At 34.5% G+C, this 18,597-nt stretch overlaps 2 protein-coding genes across 2 annotated transcripts; one reads left to right on the top strand and one right to left on the bottom strand.

Annotated features, from left to right (window-relative positions):
* The first annotated feature begins 2,392 nt into the window (after positions 1-2,392).
* Positions 2,393-6,000, top strand: LOC109156929 (probable leucine-rich repeat receptor-like protein kinase At1g68400). The gene is made up of 2 exons (XM_019304828.1): positions 2,393-3,884; positions 5,153-6,000. The coding sequence occupies exons 1-2, from the start codon at positions 2,540-2,542 to the stop codon at positions 5,809-5,811; spliced, it is 2,004 nt and encodes a 667-aa protein (XP_019160373.1). The 5' UTR covers positions 2,393-2,539; the 3' UTR covers positions 5,812-6,000.
* A 6,454-nt stretch (positions 6,001-12,454) lies between these two features.
* On the bottom strand, positions 12,455-16,291 carry LOC109156717. Its single transcript, XM_019304549.1, has 2 exons — positions 15,698-16,291; positions 12,455-13,128 (listed from the first exon to the last, which is right to left on the bottom strand). The coding sequence occupies exons 1-2, from the start codon at positions 16,238-16,240 to the stop codon at positions 12,466-12,468; spliced, it is 1,206 nt and encodes a 401-aa protein (XP_019160094.1). The 5' UTR covers positions 16,241-16,291; the 3' UTR covers positions 12,455-12,465.
* Positions 16,292-18,597: the final 2,306 nt, after the last annotated feature.

Here is an 18,597-nt window from a genome sequence, read left to right as displayed (position 1 = left end):
TTTTCCACTTCTCCAATTTTCTGTTTTTCCAGAAAATTTTCCATTTTTCCAGTTTGGTAAATGACCCCTTTGTTTCTCTTTGTTTTTATTTTCTTAGTTATATATGTTTGCAATAAATTTCTTCTTGAAAAAAAGTTCAATTACATGTCATTAAATTTGAACCTAATAATCGTTCTTATAAATATTTTTCCCTGATTTGCATAGTTCTTATAAATACTAGCCCCCCCCCCCCCCCCCACCCCCGCCCCTCTACTAATATAAATTAAGCATTTGAATACTCTTAAAGTGAAGGACTTCTTGTTCTGCGCAGTAAGTAAATGTCTAGTCTTTGTGATTCATGTTCAGTTGAATTACCATGATTTACATCCTCCCAGATGCTCTATCGGGCCGGACTGTGGGACTCTTAGGGTTGGGGTTCAACCTTTTGGAAAAATTAAGCATTTGAATATATATGACTAAATGAAAGTTATTTTGGAAAGTCAATTATTTTTAACATGTTAAGTTAATTTAACCATTTATATCAAAACTTTTATTAACAGGAAAGCTAGTAGATACCTGAATATGCATTATAGGTAAAATTTGCATTGTAAGCCTAGCCGTCAAAAGATCACAAGAGAGATAAACTAGTCTTACGTTACCCATAATTAATCGACTCAAATAATTTATATCAAAACTTGATCATTATAAAAATTAAAATACAAATACTATACAACGTATACATAATAAATAGAAAAGTTAAATGAATTATATTTCATATTACTAATTGTTAATTTATTAGTAAATTATTTTTGACCCACTCTGTGAAGTTTTAATTTAAGAAAGGCTCATAACCTTCCCAACAAATTTAACATGTTTAGTTCACAAAATGGATAATGAAAGAATATAAATATTATTTTGTAGTGAATGGAATATATAAGTAATATAAATGAATTATATTTGACTGTTTGTTTGTTATATGAATAGACTTCAAACATTATATTATATAAACATTTGTTTGCAAAATGAAAAGGGAATGAGAATTTAAAATGATTAAAAATAATTATTTATGATGATGGAGTATATTAGCTAATACTAGCGGACCTTTAGCAATAGCTAATGCAAAAGGAATAGCTCAATCTCAAGAACATTATCATTAAAAATAAAAATTTAAAACAAATAATAAAATAAGTCTATTCATCAAAATGTTATTGAATAATGCTAAGATGAAAATTGTATGGTACACAAAAAAATTTTGGTTAATAAAAATGATAAAAAAAATATGTAAATTTATTATTCATTTTGTCACATTTTATCTGTCCTATTTATCATTTATTGGTCAAATCAATTCTTTCTTCTTTGTTTATTTTCTTTAAGTATTTTTTATTTATTTTTAAATTTAATTTTTTCTATTTAATAGTACTTGTAGTGTAGTTTCTAAATACATAAATTTTGTATACTAATACTAAACTTAATATTATGAAAAATTGAACTAAAAATAACTTCAGTCAAGCCTCGTTAACTGAACCAGACATATAAAATGGGACAGAGGGAGTATTGTCTAGCTCTGTTAGTAGAGCGCAAGGCTCTTAACCTTGTGGTCGTGAGTTTGAGCTCTATGGTGGGCGTAAGTGTGTTTTATCATCCCCATCCTAAAGGATGGGCAAGTCGGTGTGTTTTTCCGCTTCGAAAGGGTGGCACAGGTATTTATATGGTTGTTTGAAATAAATTCATTGGAGAGAATTCTAAGAAAAATTTATCTCGAAATGTGTACCTATGAAACCTTTTGCCTTGGTAACATTTTCACATAAAAGCTCATGACTTTTAAGGTTACGAACTGTTTGCTCAAAAAATGTATCGAACAGTTCATCTAAGTGGTTAACTCTTACCTTTCGAGATAACACTTCGAACTTTAATCTTTATAACCTTTTGTTCAAATAATTGTCCTTACTAATCGACATGCTACAAGCCTACAAATCCCTACTACTTGGCAATGTTGACCTTTCCGCTCTTTGGCCATTGCTACCTTCTAGTCTTCAATTATTATACTTTTCAACTCTTCGTCTTGAACTCTTCACAACATTCACTCTTTGCAGTTCCATATCTTCTTCGACTCCATGGCTGGAGACAAAGATACCTTCTTCGTCCCCGGCGTAGACGATAATTTAAAATAATTATATATTTTAAATTTAGATGACAGGTAACAAATTGGAAAAATATGCAAATTGGACGAATGGTATGAAATGATTAATTTAAGGATTCAATTGTAGTTTTGGAGGTTCAGTGATCTAAGATTAAATTTACAAATCTTAATTATTTTAGGTAAAAAAATATTTTTCAGAAAAAATAAAATAAGGTCTTTTCAGTTTTCATATTACCGGGGGAAGTACACGTTACGTGGTTTTCAGCTTCCTCCTCCCCAAAAATTATTCTGCATTTATTATTCACCAATTGTCCCATTGCTTTTGCATTAATTACACTCTTAACCCTCTTTCTTCACCCTTCAACCTGCTCCCTCCCTCCATACGCCATTTCTTCTCCACCTTCACCTTCTCTCTCTACAATGGCGAGACTGAGAACGCTACTGCATTTATCTCTCTATCTCTTGCTTCTCATTCTCTTCCATTTCTCCTTCCTAAACGCTGCTTCAAACCCAGACGCTGAGACGTTGCTGTCCTTCAAAGCCGCTGTGGACACTTCTAATAAGCTGTGGGATTGGAACTCCAGCTCCGACCTGTGTGGGTGGACTGGTGTTTCTTGCCAAAACAACCGGGTTTCTCGCCTCGTTCTTGAAGGTTTCGACCTCCATGGCTCGTTTCAGCAGCTTAGTTCGCTCACCCAGCTCCGGGTTCTCAGTCTCAAGTGGAACCGGTTCACGGGTCCTCTCCCCGACCTTTCTAAGCTCACTGCACTGAAGCTGTTGTTTCTTTCGTACAATGAGCTCTCGGGCGAGTTTCCGGCGTCTCTGACGTCGTTGTTCAGGCTGTACAGGCTTGATCTGTCGCATAATAATTTCTCCGGTGAGATTCCGGCGAGTGCGAGCCATTTGACTCATCTGCTCACCCTGCGCCTCGAGGAAAACGGGTTCTCCGGTTCGATTTCCGGCGTCAACCTCCCGAATCTCCAGGACTTCAACGTCTCCGGGAACAGACTTGTTGGGGAGATACCCGCTTCTCTCTCTGGTTTCCCCGAATCCTCATTCGCCAACAACCCCGTTCTTTGCGGGCCTCCTTTGCCGAAATGCTCGCGGGTTACCGGAGATCCGACCCGCCCCGGTGGTGCAATAGCGTCGCCTGTGAGCCAGGGGACGACGGTAGCCTCTTCCCCAAGCTCATTGCCGGCAACCACTATGCCTATGAAACCGGGAAACAACAGTCACCGGAACGGGGCGAGCAAGATCAGCAAGCTGGCAATAATCGCCATAATACTCGGCGATGTTTTAGTCCTCGCCATGGTCTCCCTACTCGTGTACTGCTACCTCAATGCAAGAAAAAGCTCTCAATCCAGCAAGTCCCAAACCCTAGAGGGCGAAAAAATCGTCTACTCCTCAAGCCCGTACCCGGTTTCCTCCCAGCCGGGCGGGTTCGAGCGAGGGAAAATGGTGTTCTTCGAGGGGGCAAAGCGGTTCGAGCTGGAGGACTTGCTGAGAGCCTCGGCGGAGATGCTGGGAAAAGGCGGCTTCGGAACCGCCTACAAGGCGGTGCTAGACGACGGCAATGTGGTGGCCGTGAAGCGATTGAAGGAAATGTCTACTGGTGGAAGGAAAGATTTTGAGCAGCAAATGGAGGTCTTGGGAAGACTAAGGCACAATAATTTAGTAAGCTTGAAAGCTTACTATTTTGCCAGAGATGAGAAGCTGTTAGTCTATGATTACATGCCAAATGGGAGCCTCTTTTGGCTTCTTCATGGTAAGAACTTCAATTCCCTTGCATTTCACAATATTATCTCATAGTTCTCATTACATTCTTGAAATATTCTTTGGCATTTGTTGAATTCGATACCCAGTTTCTTGAAATTTGGCTATTAGAACTGTAGTTGTAGCACATTATCACATGAAATCTGGGTCCATCTATGATGGGTAGAGGCCTGAAGGGCCAACCGAGCACCAGGTGGCTAGGGGATTGTTGGGCCGAGTTTTGTGGCCTTTAAAAAACGTGGTGTTAGTTGCTAAGCAGGTATAAGGAAATAAAGTTGTGTCTTTTGGAGTAGTTTGATTCTAACAATATAAATATAGTGTCTTCACTTGTTAGTGGTAGAAGCTCATTGATTGAATCTACATGTTTATATAAACGAGGATGGCGGTTTAGGTGGAGTTGTTGAACTGCTCATAGGTTTTCCATTATCTGTTTGATATGCTTTACTCAGACTTATTCTGTCTTGATAGCTGCTTATTTATTTTGCTACGACAGATTCTTTCTTGTCATTCAAATAAATAAGTGATTATCATAACGGTCTCTTTGTTTGTACATCTTTGTTCTCTTCATTACCACTTTTTAGTGGCCCGGTTTCTGGGTTCAAGGTGAATTCTTTTGACTCTTCAAAGAAACACATGTATTTTCCTTTGTTATGTAGTTTGAGAGATTCTTCTTTGTTTAACATGGGGTAGGTAGGACCATAGGACCCTAGGATGCATTTACTATTAACAGAAGAAAATGGCAAGACAAGATGTACCTGCTTTATTTTTTTGAGGTGGGGTATATAGACAAGGGGGGACCTATGTCTGGTACAACTGGTAAAGCTTCATGGCCATTATTTCTCTCCTTTGTTGCTTTCAAGTTTTCGTGAAAAGGATGCAATGCTGCACATTGTTGCCTCAATATGGGGAGATTGATGTTGAAATAAGCTCGCACTTCGATTTTGTTGTGATATATGGCACTGTTTCGCCATTTATTGCATTTGCACCTTTCATGAGGGAACAGTTACAATGGTGCAATTAGGTTCATTGACTATTTCTTGTTTAGAACGGCTTAAATTGCAAGTGTCACAGATTCAGTGTTGCCTAACCCTTAAATCTGTCTTATTCTCTTTCAAGATTTGTTTTTTTCATTGGAGACAGATTTAGTAACTTGTCAAATGGTTATCTGACAGCTCTATTGGGTACTAATTTGTAATGAATGGTTTTTATGGTTTTTATGGTTCTGGTAATATATGATTGTATGGGTATTTCTTGTAACAGGAAACAGGGGACCTGGAAGGACACCATTAGACTGGACCACACGGCTAAAGATTGCAGCTGGGGCTGCCCGAGGAGTAGCTTTCATTCACAGTTCTTGCAAGACCCTCAAGCTTACACACGGTAATATCAAATCGACAAACATTCTCATTGATAAGGCTGGTAATGCCAGGGTCTCTGATTTCGGGCTAGCCATCTTTGCATCACCCTCCACCGTGCCAAAGTGCAATGGCTACCGGGCGCCTGAAGCAGCCTTGGAAGGTCGCAAAATCACCCAGAAATCTGATGTCTATTCGTTCGGGGTCCTGTTACTGGAGCTGCTAACCGGGAAGTGCCCCAACATTGTGGACAATGGTGGCCCCGGGGCAGGCTATGGGGGAGTCATTGATTTGCCGAGGTGGGTGCAGTCTGTGGTGAGGGAGGAGTGGACAGCGGAGGTGTTCGATCTGGAGCTAATGAGGTACAAGGACATCGAAGAAGAAATGGTGGGATTGTTGCAGATAGCGATGGCGTGTACCTCGGCCTCCCCGGATCAACGGCCCAAGATGAGCTATGTGGTGAAAATGATAGACGAACTGCGCGGTGCAGAGGTGTCGCCGTCCCACGATTCTGTCTCGGACTCCCCGGCCGTCTCAGAAGACACCTGCGGAGCTAGTCAGTGATGAGCACCATTTAGTGACAAAAAAAAAAAAAAAGTTTTTTCTTGCTTATAATTCTCAGCTTTGTACATTAGGCCTGCATCTCTTCATCATTTTCATCTCTTCCTCTATTTTTTAGCATGTCCTAAGGTCTAAGAACATGATTTATAAAGGAAGTCTCGCCTTAAAATTTGGATTTCTCTCTTGCATTTATTTATTTTTTTGGTCAGACCACAAGGTGTCTTGAATAGACCTTAATTATAGGAGGTATTTTTAAGCTCGTATCATATTCGGACTAATCTTTGTTCACATCAGGCTTGCCCAATTAAGGACAAAGTGATGGCTAGATTAGTTTTTCCATACAAGAGGGATGGTCACCGACTGAACTCTGTGTATATTTACCAAGTTAGAGATGTTAAACAATCTCTTGCACTTGTTCGCTTCCAAGTTTATAAATATTACCTTTTTCAGCCTATTTTGGAATCTCACACTAAAAACTTTGTACACTTCCCAACCTACTCCTTCGACACTATATGCCCAGTGTCTTGCGAGTTATCAGGTGGTTGGTATTTCATTGGTTTCCAAAACTGTGATTGAAAATCACGTAGTCATGAATATAATGTCTGACACACATGTTGAAGAAGACTACAAGCAAGTCGGTACTGGTAATTGTATATGTGTAGGTTCAGGATTAGGTGCGAAGGTAACTTTTGGTGTGAAAATGTGGATAACCATGATCAATGACTCTTTTAAAAAAAAATTATACGAAATGTGCACGTGAAAGCTCAAAATCATGGACTCGAAGGTATAAAAATGTGCATTTGAAGGCAAAAATTCTGCACTCGAAGGTAAATAGATGTGCAATTGATGCAATTTATGGTACCAAAAAGGGAAGTTATTCAACTTAAGTGTTATTACAGCAATTACCCGCACAAATCGTTTGTAAATCTCACAAATTTAATTGGAAATTTAGTTATATGTTATTGAAAAGAATGCAAAAGATATAACAAATACTAGCCCAGAATTGTGTACTACTTATACAAAAAAATATGCACTTAAGGACATCAAAATGTGCACTTGAAGGCAAAAAATATGCACACGAAGGCAAACATGCACTTGAAAGCTAAAAACATGCACTAGAAGGAAAAAAAAAAAAAAGGTTTACTTGAATGCTAAATATTTTTTTTCTTCTTCTACACAATAGTAAGACACGCATATACTTGTAGGCATGAAATTGAGCACTTGAAGGCATAAAGAGTTCACTAGAAGGCAATGAAGAGAAAAAAAAAAAAAAAACACTAAAAGAGGAAATTCGAATGAAATTAATTGCGCACTCTTAGAAAGGAAAACATGTACTTGAAGGCTACAAAACGTGCACTTGAAGGCTAAAAATATGCACTAGAAGGGAAAAAAATAGGGTTCAATGGAATGCTAAGTTTTTTTGTTTTTTTTTTTTTTTGTTTTTTTTTTTTTTTTACACAATAGTAAGACGCACATGCACTTGTACTTGTAGGCATGAAATTGAGCAAAAAAGACTCTAAAAGGGAAAATTCGAAAAAATTAATTGTGCACTCTTAGAAAGGAAAACATGCACTTGAAGGCTACAAAACGTGTACTTGAAGACTAAATTTTTGCACTCAAAAGCACAAAGATGTGCACTCAAAGGAGAAACTATGTACTGAAACAAAACAGATGCACTTGAAGAATTGAAGAGAAATATGAACTTGAAGAAGGAAACATGTGCACTCGAAGAAGAAAAATGTACACTCAGATACAAAGACAATCTGACTTACTCAAAATTACAATATTGTCACCGCCATGCATTTTTATAATTAATCTACCAGTACCATCTAGGTTGTTGATTTGGACTATATACCTGCAGAAGAATTTGCATTTGATCTAAAATGGGGGGGGGGGGGGGGGGGGTTAGAACGTTGCTAATCCCATCCTTATAGATAAGTGAATATGAAATCAGATTTATTAGGAAATTCTACAATAGGTAGTCAAATCATATACATAAGCCTTTGGCCCTTAGAGTTGGAGTTCAGCCTTTATTAGAAGAATATATATAAGCCTTTGAGAAAATTTTGGATTCACATAAATATCCATAAGATTTCAAAGATAAGGTTGTTTATCTCAAAATTTAGGAAACACTTCACCTTCCATTGTCATGCATGCATGTGTTAGACACTTAGAAAATGAGAGAGAATGGAAAAAGATAAGGTAAAGATTAGCCAGTTATAGCAATTGTGAATGTATTTCTAGTAAGAAATATATCGTAACAGGTAAGTTTTATTATTTCAATAGAAGTATTAATCGTAATTTCTACTACTAAGTCTATATATGGGTAGAGTTTTTCTAAACCATTACAACATATACAAAGTCATATTTCCGAAAATTTTCATATTAACTTATTAAGTAAATCTTAATATAAATGCAAACAATATCTGGTGTATATGATCGAGTTCGTGGATCAAAACGGCAAGGTGCGTGCATGCATGCATGAAATTAAGCTTTGTTTATCTTTGCAATACTCTCACTTTAAAAGTGGATCTACTAACCTATCATTATATTTACAATTCACGCACTATTTTGTATACATTAGATTTTTCAGCTTACGCAAGAGTGCGGGCAGTGTTGGAGGAAAGCTTTAGAGTGATCTGTCAAACTAATTAGGCTAGCCCTACGGGTCCACTCACTATTTTTTTTGCATCCTTACAATTTCAACTCACTTTCAATAATAATAGGCTGTGTTTGGTTCGCACATGAAAATCGGAACTGGAATGAGAATCAAATATTGGTAAAAGTATTTTGCATGTTTGGTAGTATGGTGGAATTGGAATGATTACTAATATTGATGTTTGGTTATGTATGACCTTATACTTGGAATACAAGTTTTAAAAATAAAAATAAATCAAAAATTCAAAACAATTATTGATCATAATATAATGACATCCAAAGCACCAAAATGAACAAAAAATTAAAACAAAAATCTGAGGGATATAGTAAGGAGGCGACAGATTAGAAGGTGACAGAAGATGAGTGTGAAAAGATGGAATGATACCCGTTTTTAATTAGGAAATATGATTTTTAATTGAAGGATTAATTAAATCCTATAATTGTGTTTTTAAAAATTGTCAACCAAATAATAACTATAATTTTCATTCTCATTCCCGATGTGTAAACTATAAACCCATGAACCAAACACACCTTTAAAATTTTTAATGTGATAAATAGACTGATAGGATTGTTACTGGACCTCATTTTGATATTGATTTTTGAGATAGTTCAATTAATTGGGGCTAGCTTGCTCAAATAATATATTGGGTTTATTAATTAAATTGATTGTTTGGTCGGCCCAAGTGAGACTGTGAGAGTGCGTTGTGTACCATTTGAGAAGATTAATAGCCCAAAGAGGTTTGGATGGCAAATTATGCTATGCATTCGCATACGGATGCAAAAACGACGTCGTTTTATTAAAAATGTGCATCTCACTTAAAAAAAAATAAATCAGTTTCAATTCCCAGCAACAACATTATATTGTGCATAATTTGAACTATATATCCAGAATCAATGAACTAAAATTCCAGAATCTATGAACTAAAATTCCAGAATGAATGAACTAAAAATTCATAATGAATGAACTAAATATCCATAATAAATGGACTAAATATCCAGCATGAATGAAAAAAATCAGTTTCGATTCACGTCTAAATATCCATAATCAATGAACTAAAATTCCAGAATCTATGAACTAAAATTTCAGAATGAATGAACAACATAATGCTGTTGAGGAGAATCAAAATTGAATTTTTTTTTTTTAAAGTGGGATGCGCGTTTTTATTAAAACAACGTCGTTTTTGCATCCGTATGCACCATGCATGGTGCATACGGATGCACAGCATAACGATCCGGTTTGGATTATATTTAAGCTCTTTAGAAGTTCTCTTCGAGTTCACCATTGAAAAGTAGACATTAAGAGAGTTTTTGGTAGCCACTGGAGTTTGAACTTTTTTCATAATTAAAAAGATTTAGAAAAATTAGTGTCACGTTTAATGCGATCTTTGATTTAGAAAAATTTGAGTCAATGAAAATCACGTTCAATGATATCAATTTTTTTTCTCAAATAATTACGATTCTATCAAATTTTAATAATAACGTATTTATCTTATTTAGAGTCAGATTAAAAGTCTCATATAAATATAAAAATTTGTTCTTCCAAATTTATATCCATGCACGTAGTTACAATTATACATAATTGTTACGTGCCTAGAAGCATAGATAAGGTTCTACCAAAAGTGTTTCAATGAGTTCTTATTCAAACATTATATTCACTCTTTTTTTTAAAATACTAATTTTCCAACATATCTATGCCTCTAAATTTCAAAAGTCTAGATTTAAACATCTCCATTTTTATTTTTAAATTTTATTTTACTGTTAGACGTCCAAGTTTGGACCTCTATGTTAGACAACCATAGTTGTCTATATAAAAAATTCAATTTTTAAAAAAAGATAAATCATTGCAATGTTCATTCGATTTATATATTTTTGAACAAGCACGGTTGTCTAGTGTAGGAAACAACCGGCGATTATCTTTTAATTAAAAAATAATAATTTAAGTTGTACACTTGAGATCCAGGAAAAAGAAGAAAAATATTATATGTATTTCCATTGTTTACTCCTAATTTTTATTCAACACATAAAATTTTGATGTAGGCACTTGTATTTAAATTCATGATGGATGCAGGACTATTTTGTCAACTTTTAATTTATGCTCAGTTATTTTTGTTCCTAGACTAGATAATCTTGTGGCGCATTCTTTAGCATCACATGCTTTTACTCAGACTCATGCAATGTACTGGGATTCTATCCCTCCGGATTTTGTTGCAGTTTATCTCTAATATAATCACCTTCTATGGTGGCTTTCAAAAAAAAAAAAAAAAAAAAAAAAGATTCACATGAAAAAAAGTAGCCTATCCGTGCCCGCTATATCAGGAAGTAAAATTTAAGGAGTATGATTTTGGAGTATATAGTATAACTCTAAAATGAATTAAGATGGATGACACGTAACCCACATCAACTATAAGAGTAACCCCAATAGGAGATTGTTCATGTTTTTAAAGAGAAATTGCCACCTTGGATGAGAGAGAAGCATTTGAGAGAATGTTAGAGGTCTTTCTTCTAATTTGGGGATTTTGTCAGTTTGTGGGGTCCAGCTATGTAAAGGAAGAGCCGCACGCCATGTGCGTGAAGAATAATTCGCGCCCAGTGCACGCGCCAGCTGGGCGCGTTAATTATCTTCTTTTTTTTTTTTTTCCTAATTCAGTTTTATTTGCTTTTTTTTCCCTATTTTTATTTCCTCTTATTTTCTCTTTCTTAATCACACTTACAAAAACTGCTCAAAAATCACACCAAAATTCCCACTATTGAAGATGCCCTAACATGCTAAATAGATAGTACTCCGTATTTGAATTCAATTTTATTTTTTAAGATTAATTTAAGGGGTTCCAATGAATTTGCTTTTAAGTTAGGGCTGAATTTTTTTTTATTTTTTATTTTGAAGATAAAAGCTTAATACATTAAATCACGAATAAGACAGTTTATAAGAAAAGTAGGAGGGGCATCAAACCACTCTCCACAACCTGACTCTGAAAAGACCTCCCTAGCAACAGTGTGGGCGTTGCAATACGCAGATCACTTCACAAAACGGAATTGTACTTCATCAATCATTGATGCCAATTCTTTAACATCATCAACTAAAAGACCGAAAGTAGAGTTAAAAGACGAATAAGAAAGGGAGTAAAAAACAGTTTCGTGAGTCCATTTTCACATGATCAACACAACCCATACCCGTATCTTTCAGCTAGCTTAGAGCCTCTCTCAAATTGATAGCCTCGACTTCATTAACACTGAAAATATCGTTTATACGCACATTTTTTGCTGCCAAAAGCACACCTTCATGATCACGAAGTACCCAACCTAAACTCATAGAATTATTTGGTATGTCTAGCGAAGCATCCGTGTTCAATTTCACGTTTCCAATTTTGCCAAAAAATTATGGCACGCCGCAACATCACATGAGCATCAAAAGCAATTATATTCCTTTCCATACATACTCATTCCTACTTACACCATAGTCCCCAACAAACCATGACAAACTTAGCAAGGATTTCACCATTCAAGACTTTTATAAATCCAAAAAATTATGGGACTGAATTTTATTATTCGTTGGATTTATAGATTTATTTGCCACTTGTTTGAAATAATGGTCTTATAATTAGCCACAGAATCAAATACAAAATTACAATTATGCCAAAAAGACTAATTGATAATCAAACTTATAATCTTGTGATTACAAGTCAACTGTCCAACCAACTTGGTTGATGTGTTGCCCCTGTATCATAATTTTTTTTTACCAAACTATTTGATCGGCATGATCAATAATATATCACAAATAATATTCAATTCATTAGTTGAATTGTTTGATTCAAAGTTAATTATTGCAATTCTGTAAGTATTCTCTTTACAGTAGGATAGATGTACAAAATAATATTTTCTGTTTCAAAGTAACAAAATAATTAAATGATACAAAGGTATCCATGACATGGTATGATATATGAATGTACGAGTCCGGCCTATGAGTGTCTTAAAAGACAAATTTGATCTGTACAAATTAAATTATGAATTCATTTTCAGCTTTTCATCGAACCTCATAAGTTTAGGAGCAAATCTCAGCAATCTAGTTAAAGAATGCAGACTAAACTTTCTAGCAAATAAGTAACACACATTAGTTTCCTCCCCGTTGTATTCGCACTTATCACCGGTCCTTAACGTCTCCAAAAACGACACAGTCACATCATGCCTTAAATAACGAGCTGGGTGGGACCCACCGTGAGACCAGTCAACCCAAGTCAAACTTCGGTTTGAGTTCCCTCGCCCAAATCTAATGTTCACAAACGTTGGCAAGTAGTGCTCATCAGCATAACAAGACCCTTTACAATAATATTGAAAAAGTGAAAAATATCTGTCATCCGAAATGACCTCGATGGCTAGGTCCCGGTCCATTTCAAACCACTGGGACCCTTTTCGCCATTGTCGAAGCTTGATAACTGGGCTCATTCTGTGCTTGTAACGCCCACGGCCAGTCGAGCCTGGAAGATCGTATACCTCAATGAAATTTGTGGTGGAGTTCATTAGGTAAGAGTAGATTGTAGGGAAATTGAACAGAGGAATACAAGATTCTGAAAGAAGAACGAAACGTTGATTTGAAAAATCTAAAAGAGCGTTGGCAAGTAATCTACGTTCCGCTTCAATCATATTAACATCTCCCCATTTGACTTCCTGCAAAATCATAGATAAAAAAAAATGGAAAAATACTTTAAAATAATGATAATAGTACATAACAAGAATTTCCTACCCACCATACTATATGCTCAAAAAGGGGAAAACAAATGTTGTATTTACTCTACCCACCATTTATAGCAATTGATATTCATACTATTATTCATCAGTATATAATTTTTGTCATATTATAATTTTTAATTGTGTTTTTGTTAAATATATTATATAAAATAACAAATATTTGAATTTTTAGTTGGTACTAAATACATCTTTTCATTTGTTTTGCATACAAATTTTTTTTTTTAAAAAAAAATCCTTTCTTTGCCAGTATTTTTGTTAAAAACTATGATGGTTCTCTGTTAAGACACGTAGAGCCCACCATTTGAAATGTCAATTAAGGATGAATTGAAAAGTTCAATTCTTGAAAGTATACAATACTTTAAAATAAAGAGATTTTAAATATAATAAATAATAAGTAATGTGACAGTATTCCAGTTACGATTCTAAATAAGTGATTATAGACTAGATTAAAACTCTGATGACGAGGGTTTAGATTCTTTGGACTAAAAACGTTTGAGAAAATATAAAACAGATATTATTTTATAAAAAAAATCATGAGTATTTATAAAAATGATAAATACATACATTTTAACAATATTTATAACTATGAATGTTTAAAAACAATTATTTATTTTGTTTAAAAGAGAGAGAGAGAGAGAGAGAGAGAGAATTTAAGGAAAAATCAAACCGACACGCATTGGGCGGCTCGTTAATGAGCATGGTTGTTTCGTTAAAATTAACGTAGCTTGCAAATATCGCTCTTTCCGCATGCAACTCAACAAGCAATCTAAGCCAGTGGTCAACTATTGATTAGTCGTTGCCACTCCTTTTCACTAACGTTTTCTGTCGTCTACTACTATACATACAATATATACATGCGTGTTAATATGGTTTACTTTCTTCAAATTCTTAATTATTTCATTATCATTACTCTATTATCCACCAAAAATCATTAGTTTAAATGGAAATGGTCTGAGACGTTTAACCGTAAAATCAAGTCTACTACGATTTCTTTTTTCTTTTTTTAAATGAAGTACTGGATTATCTTCTCTAAGTTTTAATTAATAAAATAGTAATTAACTAAATTTGCATATTCCAAACAAATGAAAATGAAAATAATTATTTCGTCAAAACTAAAAGATTGTAAATGCTATTCTTCCAATTACTTAGTAGGGTAGACCTTATATTTTCTTTCGACATAAGTAATAATATTAATGAGGCCATGAGCGGTGGGTCTGATATGACATTCAAGTCAGACTTAACTCTACCATAAAAATTAATTTATGAGTGAAAATTTAACCACAACTTAATATTATTCAACAATCTCTTATAAAATTAATGTAGAATCTTATCAGTACCCTGACCTTATCAAAGTACACATGCATGCGTGTGCCCTAAGAGCACAACCATCTTCATTTATTCATGACTACAAATTCATTTTTATCAAATCCAGCTGATTATTTTGTGCATTGCAGATGAAATAGGGAATGCTATAACGTATGATGATTATATAATCTTTAAAGAAAAATTGGTATAAAAAATATACTTTTTTTGGTAAATGAAAACACAATTTCATGACTTGATGATTATGCAAAGCACCTGTGCGCATCTCCAGGCGTTTATGCTCTTTCAAATTTCTGGATTACTATGCCTTCACCTCTACTCAATGCTTTTCTTCCTATCAATGCATACTTTGCTGAACATTTACAACAAAAGTTTTCATTCTTTTTAGGGGATTTTTTTTCTTGATTTTTTTTTTTAATAAAGGGGAATCTATGTATATATTGCCCGCTTAAGGTGAAAACAATAGAGCTGAGCTTGAACTTGATTGAGTTTAAGTCACAAATTTAACATGCTAATTTTTATAAGACTAACATGATTGAATTGGCTCAATTTGAACTCAATTTCGAACTATATATATATATATATATATATATATATATATATATATATATATATATATATATATATATATAGCTCGCGCGCAACTTAATAAACCAGTCAAAAAAATTTAAATTCAAACACAGCTCAATTATTACTTATCAAGCCAGCTCGAGCTTGAATTTGACATAACTCAAATCAAATTTTAACTGAATAGCTCATAACTACTTGAATCGTTTCACCCCCAATTATTAATGCGGCACAAGTCTTACTATATATTTGTCACTTGTATGAAGTTATGTAATATACTTTATTAGAATTATCAAAAAAAAAAAAAAAAAAGGGAGAGTCGTGGGATGAAATCACTTAATTTCTAATGCATTTTGTACCATTTTAATTTGCAATAAACATGCAACTAGCTATAACTTTACTAAGATTGTTCCTAATTAATGATTAACATAAAAGAGTGAATCAAAAAATATCATTCTAATATTTCATATTTGATAATAAATCATATAAAAACAAATTATTGGTGGTCCAAACTCCAAAGTTGATTTTATTGTCAGCATGCGTAGTTGCGTACCAAACAAAGGCTACGAAAAATAAATGAAGAATAAATATGACTGACCTGACTGGGAATTCTTCTGCCGTGAAACACCGACCCCTCCGGCGCCGATTCATTACACGACGGATCAGAATGAACGTAGATTGAGTAGAACCCTTCGTTCCCCTGGAAGAACATCTCCCACAGCGGCGCTAAAGTCACCGCCCCTCTCGTCAGGAACATGAACGCCACTTTAGGGACTCTCGAGAATGGATATTCTTTGATCTTAGGAACCATTGACGCCCTCCACAGAAGCTCTTCGTCGCTCATGTCGTGCATAGCGTTTTCCGGCGGCTTCAGGAATTCTTGGAGCCCGACGGCGGCGACGGGGGTTCTCTCCGGCTGCGGCGGCGGGAGGAGGAGTGGTTGGTCGGCGGCGGCGGCGGTGATGAGCTGGAGGTTTAGCGAGAAGGATTTGAAGTAGGAGGAGAAGATGAGGCCGCAGGTGAGGCCGCAGGCGAAGAACAAGAACGCAGAGAGGAGATTGATGAGGTTTAAGGGCGCATTATACAACTTAATTGAGGTTAATAATGGAGGATTATTATTATGGTTTTGATTCTTCATCATATCATATATTGCCTTTACAGAAAAAGAGAAGAAAATTTTTGATTGTTTTACTTCAGAGAAACCAGGCTTGAAATATATATATATGTAGAAAGAGGGTGGGGGTGGGGGTGGGGTTGGAAGGGGTGGGTAGGGAGGTTTTAATATCTAGTAAGTCAATGTGGAAATATATGAGAAATAAAACTTATTACGAAATTTCATATAGTCCAGTTATATAAAAGATTTAATGTAATTTGTGAAAATTTAACCAAGTGTTTTAAAAGTTGGTAATGTAAGATCAAATAATAATAATAATAATAATAATAATAATAATAATAATAATAATAATAATGCCAAATCAGCCCGGCCAGGTCGGTTTTTGGATTTTGGTAGTCCCGTTTTTATAAATAAATGAGACATTACCAAAAGTGTAAATAAATTTCCTTTTTTATTTTTAAGTAGCTATATCAAAAATAAATATTAATCTCTTTTAAAAATTGAGACCTATGTGCTGTTGTCCATCTTACACGGTCCCAATCGGGCCATGCAAATCACGATATACACAGCAGCCCTCCTATAAAGATTGTGGGAAAGGGTAAGTCGTCCATGCATGTTGGTTGCTACTTTGCTGACAACGTAATTGAAGAATGACGGAAGCAATTTTAACCCATAATTTCGTTACTTTATTTATTTGATATTTTGATATGAATATTATACAATTTTTTTTTTTTTTGGTAATGTATCAACCGCTCATGCAACTCGAGCACCTTCATGAGAACCAAATAATTATTGGCTCTTTAATTTTTTAAAACTTTTTAAAGTGCTTTTAAAATTATGGATCAATTTTGGTGAATTAAAGTATAATATAGAACAAATTGTACTTTTGGTCCTGTGACTATTAGGGTACTGATAATTTGAGTACGTGACTTTCAAAACTCTCAATTTAAACCTTTAACTACGCAATTATTAACAGATTTGGTCCTGCCGGCCAATTTTGACCGGAAAATGTAATTCTTTTAAAATTATTTATTTATAAGGGCAAAATAGTCATTTAATGTCGACAGAGCATTTGGGAGGATGTAAATCATGGTGACTCAACTGAACATGAACCATAGAGGCTAGACCGGTGCTCTCAACTGAACATGAACCATAGAGGCTAGACCGGTGCTCATTGCGCACAAGGAGCCCCCCTCACTTTGGGAGTAAAGCTAGACCGGTGCTCATTGCGCACAAGGAGCCCCCCTCACTTTAAGAGGTTACTCCTACACTGCCGCGGGTGAGACTCGATCCCTGATCATTATTCCAAAATTTCACCTCTATGACCAGTTGAGCTACCCACGTAAGCTAAAACATAAGTTTAAGGTTTACCTCATTATTCATAATTATATTAGTTGTGTATTATTTAAAAGATTATATTAGTGGTCTTTACCTAAATTTTTAATTTGTACTGTAAAGATGTTCTGTTGATCATAATATGTAAAATAATAAATATACAATTTAACTATTACTTTAGCCTTTAATTTTAATTAAAATAGAGCACACTTTTTTTTTTAGAAATACATATGATTTTTTATAAAGTAATATCTATTTTATACTTTCTCGAACTCTGTCAACCCAAAAAATCAATGCCTATATGCCTCTAGCACTAGGGTTCGATCCTGTGGCCACCTAATTGGCAAACATCTTCTTTAATTTAGTATCAGAGTTTGATTTCAAATTTAGACATTTAGTTGATCGAGACCAAACTATCGTTCAATTCATTCCAAAATAAATTTTAAATGTGATGAATAGATTTGGATGTAGTCAAGTATATTCTTTATTTACATGGATTAACTTACTTGATTTACAAGTTTAAAGGTTTAATTAATTTTTTTTTTTAGTTCGAAGATCTAATTACATTTGTTATAAAGTGGGAAGATCTATTTCACATTTATCTCTTTAAATAATATTCTGTAATAATAATAATTCACTCTTGAGAATTCACAAGGAACCTTTCTTTATCGTCTTTTCATTAAAATTATTGAAGATTTGAAGATTTTTTTTTTTTTAAATACTCAATATTCTTTGCAAGGTAGTATATGTTCTATATATACTTTTTTAATTAATTTCAGCTCAAAGAATCTAAGCCCCCACCATCGGAGTTCAAACCTATGACCATCCACAACCCATACACATTGCTCACAGCAAAGTTAAAATTCCATGGAACTTAATTCCTATAGTTAAAAGTCTCTTTTCATTAAATTAAAGAGATAATGTTATTAGTTCATGATTTTTTAGTATAAAATAAAATATTTTGTTAGTGTTTATTTAAATTTTTGTGATGATGCATGCTTCCAAATTAAAATAAAAAGTGATGAATAGATTTGGACCTATTCAACTAT

The sequence above is a fragment of the Ipomoea nil genome, unplaced genomic scaffold (assembly GCF_001879475.1).
Source record: "Ipomoea nil cultivar Tokyo-kokei standard unplaced genomic scaffold, Asagao_1.1 scaffold2759, whole genome shotgun sequence".
Taxonomy (NCBI): domain Eukaryota; kingdom Viridiplantae; phylum Streptophyta; class Magnoliopsida; order Solanales; family Convolvulaceae; genus Ipomoea; species Ipomoea nil.
The sequence above is the reverse complement of the archived record's forward strand: the minus strand, read 5'-3'. Positions and strand labels throughout refer to the sequence as shown.

Bases quoted from the DNA above. Each gene is read 5' to 3' on its own strand.
- LOC109156929 (XM_019304828.1), top strand. From the start codon at position 2,540: ATGGCGAGACTGAGAACGCTACTGCATTTATCTCTCTATCTCTTGCTT. The intron at 3,885-5,152 runs GTAAGAACTTCA...TTCTTGTAACAG, and splicing joins CCTCTTTTGGCTTCTTCATG to GAAACAGGGGACCTGGAAGG.
- LOC109156717 (XM_019304549.1), bottom strand. From the start codon at position 16,240: ATGATGAAGAATCAAAACCATAATAATAATCCTCCATTATTAACCTCA. The intron at 13,129-15,697 runs GTCAGTCATATT...ATGATTTTGCAG, and splicing joins GCAGAAGAATTCCCAGTCAG to GAAGTCAAATGGGGAGATGT.